The following is a 3,675-nucleotide window of genomic DNA, read 5'->3' as shown; positions in this document are numbered from 1 at the left end:
TAGCTTTGCGCGAAATTAAACAAACAAATCTCTTCTTTTCAACCAAAGCTTTAGCCAGCAGATGTAGTTTGACATGATTATTGTTCTAGTTGTGCTAAAAGGTATGTGTTTACATAATGAGGTTGTGGTGAAGAAAGATTGATCTGACTAATTATTCATCTTAATTACATGACCTCAAATTCATGATCACACAATATTTGACCTTGCATTGAAAGTTTTTGTGCTTTATGGTCACCAAAAAAAAATGTTTGCGATTACATAATTTTTTTTTTATTCCTCCTCCTCTATAACTGAGAATAGGGTATCATGATAATGTTGTCTGTCTGTCTTACAACATGATAACTAAAGCTCTGAACAGCAAAATTTAATCTTTTGGGGTCACCATTTAGAAAAATAGAAATTTTAACTAAAAACTACATACACATAAATCATATTTATTAACACACCAAACAAACAAAAACCTAAATAATTGGGAGGATTAACCCATTGTACTGATGGCTAAATTTATATTATTTTTGTCAAAAAATAAATGTTAACATTTTTTATTATTTTGATATCAGGAAGACCAGCAGGTTACTGAAGGAGGCAATGTGTCACAACAGAGGGACCAGGAACAACGTCGAGCACCTCGGCGGTATCGTGGCCGGTATTTTCGGCGCAGACCTAGACATGTATCTGAAGAAGGTCACAACAGTGATGGTGAGGTAAATGTATGGAAGTTTTCAACATTTCTAAACTGAAATTTAATGATTTTATTATGTTTTATGTAGAGCAGTTCCCCAATTTACACTAATTTACTTGGAGTGCATGATATTTGTTACTACAATTTGTGATTGACTATCCCTTCCAAGGTTATTTTCTAGTTCAGTACATTTAGATATATGAAAACATTGGGTAAGTCAAACAACTTCATCAGTATTAATTTTTTGTGGAATCAGCCAGTAAATGACGCCGAAGAAGATGTTAACAGACAGAGAGAAGAAAGCATTCGTCAACCACCTCGTAGACCTCGCTTTAGGTATGGAAGAGGGCGTGGAAGGTTTCGAAGAGGAAATCCTAGACCAGAGAGAGAGACAAAGGATAATGAACCCGACTCAACTACAAATGGCACTGCACCTCCTGTAGAAGCTATAAGCAAAATCCCTAATGGGTCTGCTCCATCTGGAGAGGCAGCAAGTGAAGTTCCTAAGGATCAACGGAGTAAAATTAGAGATTCAGCAAGTGATGAGCAAACTACATCCGAGCAGATTAGTGTATTGGATTGTAGCAGAAGTGGCGAGTCAACAGTAACTACCACTTGTGTCCCTACAGAGATTAAGACAGCGGCAAACCAGGTACATATGTATTAAGTAATTCTTAGTATATCACTGTTTTTGTTTTTTGTGTGTGTATGTTAAGTTTCAGAAACTTCTGGCATGTTTGTTTTGTTTAATTTGTTTTACTTTCTGGTGGTTTATACATAAATATTTGATTAATACTTTGTCAGTTGAAATATTTATTTAGTGTAATTCACAAACTAAAAGTTGAAAAATTTTCTTTCATTTCTGTGTAGCTCAGAGGAGTTTCACCTGTAAATAACTTGTTTATAAATTTTGTTTTTTCTGCTAAATCCAAAGCATATTTGTTAAGAAACTGTTATTTATTGAGGATATAATTGTCTTCCTAAGCCTATTTGTTAAGAAACTGTTCTATTGAGAAATGTAATTATTTGTCTTCCTAAGCCTATTTGTTAAGAAAATGTTATCTATTGAGAATATAATTATTTTTCTCAATAGATAACAGTTTCTTAACAAATAGGCTTAGGAACACTTCTCAATAGATAACAGTTTCTTAACAAATAGGCTTAGGAAGACAAATAATTATACATAATTATTTGTCTTCCTAAGCCTATTTGTGAAGAAACTGTTATCTATTGAGAATATAATTATTTATGTCTTCCTCATTTCATTTTCCTTCTGTGTTAGTGGTTTGATTACTACAGTCTGAAGAGTTACTAATAAAACAAAGCTTTGAAAATGGATATAGGCAACATTTGAATATGTGATTGAGTACAACAGATAATAAATTATTCATGCCAATGTAAAGTGGTTTGAGCAATAATTAATTTTAATGGATAAGTTCCTAGACATTGTTACTGTATGGATGAAAAAAGGAATCTAACTGAGAGTTCAAGACACTTTTGTCTTAATTTATATGTCGGAAAGATATAAATTTTCTTCTATAATAAGATAAGAAGTTAGCTTAGTTAGGTTTAATCTAAATGGTTGTGGAAAAAAATTATTATGACTCAAATTCTGATTTACTGAATATTGCTGAAAATTATTATTTATTGAAAGGAGACTATTGATTAACTCTGTCACCATGGATATCCTTTACTGTGCATGACACAAGGTTTTTATGTCTTACATTCAAAATTTTATTAAAATACTTTTTGTTTGTTATACCAATTAGTATAGCATAAAATCTTAGCTAATAATCCTTATTTTAATAGTATATAAGTTTGAGTTCTTAATTCTATAAGGCAATATTTAAAAAGATCCAGAATTTCCCTTAGTGTGACACATGACACATTTTCTCTAGGTATCTTCTCTATTTTATCCACCACTTCTCCAGTAACTACGAAATTAAAAGTAAATTACTCACTATAAAATTATCACTACTCAGACAAACCATCATTTTTATAGCCTTCAATTTTGTTTGGTTACAGAGGTATCAAATAGAAAATCAGACCCCTCCTGCCACATCCTCTCTTTCAGGATTTGTTAATAGTTCTTTCTTATGTTTAATTATATATTACATATGAGGCATGCATGTGAGCAGCTCAGAGTAGCTCATAGGTAAGGTGATTTGACAGCATAATGTGAATGCCATGTTCCCCAAGTGATTTACAACTGAAAGTGGTGCAAAGAGTAGTTAGACAGGGTTCAAAAGGCAATAAAACAATAAAATTTAATTACAAATTGATGTAATATACTGTTGCAAGTTGAAAGCTACTTAGGATAAACGAATGTAGTTTCACGTTACATTTGAAGTCATTCTAGAAAGAAAAAAAGGGTAATTTAGATTTTTTTCTTTTGTGGTGATGGTTACGAGGTCTGTCATATTGACCAACAGCGTATAGAGTTAGGGTAGAGAAAATAACATAAAATATAAAGTTTTACTGAAAACAAACATTTGAAATGTATTTAGGAGATTTTAGAGATTACACAAATGAAATTTGAGATGAAGAAAAGCATTTTTTATTTAACATGAAAATTATTTTACACATGGACTATTCAAAACAAATACTCGATATATTCAAGAACAAATCTTTTTTTAGTATGTAAAAGACTTGTAAATGTTAGCTGAAATACTGCCAAATTTTGTGAAGATGTACATACTATATTAAAAGTTAGTAGTATCAAATCTATAAAGACTTTGAATGAGTACAAAGAGGTCATGTGGTTGGCCAACATGACCAAGCCCGTGTTGAGAGAGTTACACTTATCTCCTATGAGAATATTGTTAGCAAAAGTCATGATTCCTAACATGACAGACAATGGTTATGTCATTATAAGACTTAAGGTCGTAGGTCACTGACATATCTTCAGTTTTTGCTATGTTTGTAGCCGGAAGTGGTGACTACTGCAGTTGGCAAAATAAATGTTAATAAATACCAAACAAATTGAAATTAAC

General features: G+C 31.7%; 1 protein-coding gene across 1 annotated transcript in view; it reads left to right on the top strand.

The window, feature by feature from the left end:
- Positions 1 to 3,675, top strand: part of LOC106474117 (nuclease-sensitive element-binding protein 1-like) — a gene marked incomplete at its 5' end in the record, with an annotated part of 22,473 nt that overhangs the window by 16,560 nt on the left and 2,238 nt on the right. Inside the window, 2 exons of the mRNA XM_013934808.1 lie at positions 561 to 704; positions 939 to 1,334. Of these exons, the coding sequence (XP_013790262.1) occupies positions 561 to 704; positions 939 to 1,334 (540 nt within the window). The remainder of the gene's footprint in view (positions 1 to 560; positions 705 to 938; positions 1,335 to 3,675) is intronic.

The sequence above is a fragment of the Limulus polyphemus genome, unplaced genomic scaffold, assembly GCF_000517525.1.
Source record: "Limulus polyphemus unplaced genomic scaffold, Limulus_polyphemus-2.1.2 Scaffold6841, whole genome shotgun sequence".
NCBI lineage: Eukaryota > Metazoa > Arthropoda > Merostomata > Xiphosura > Limulidae > Limulus > Limulus polyphemus.
Note: the sequence above shows the minus strand (reverse complement) of the source record. Positions and strands in the feature narration are given on the sequence as shown.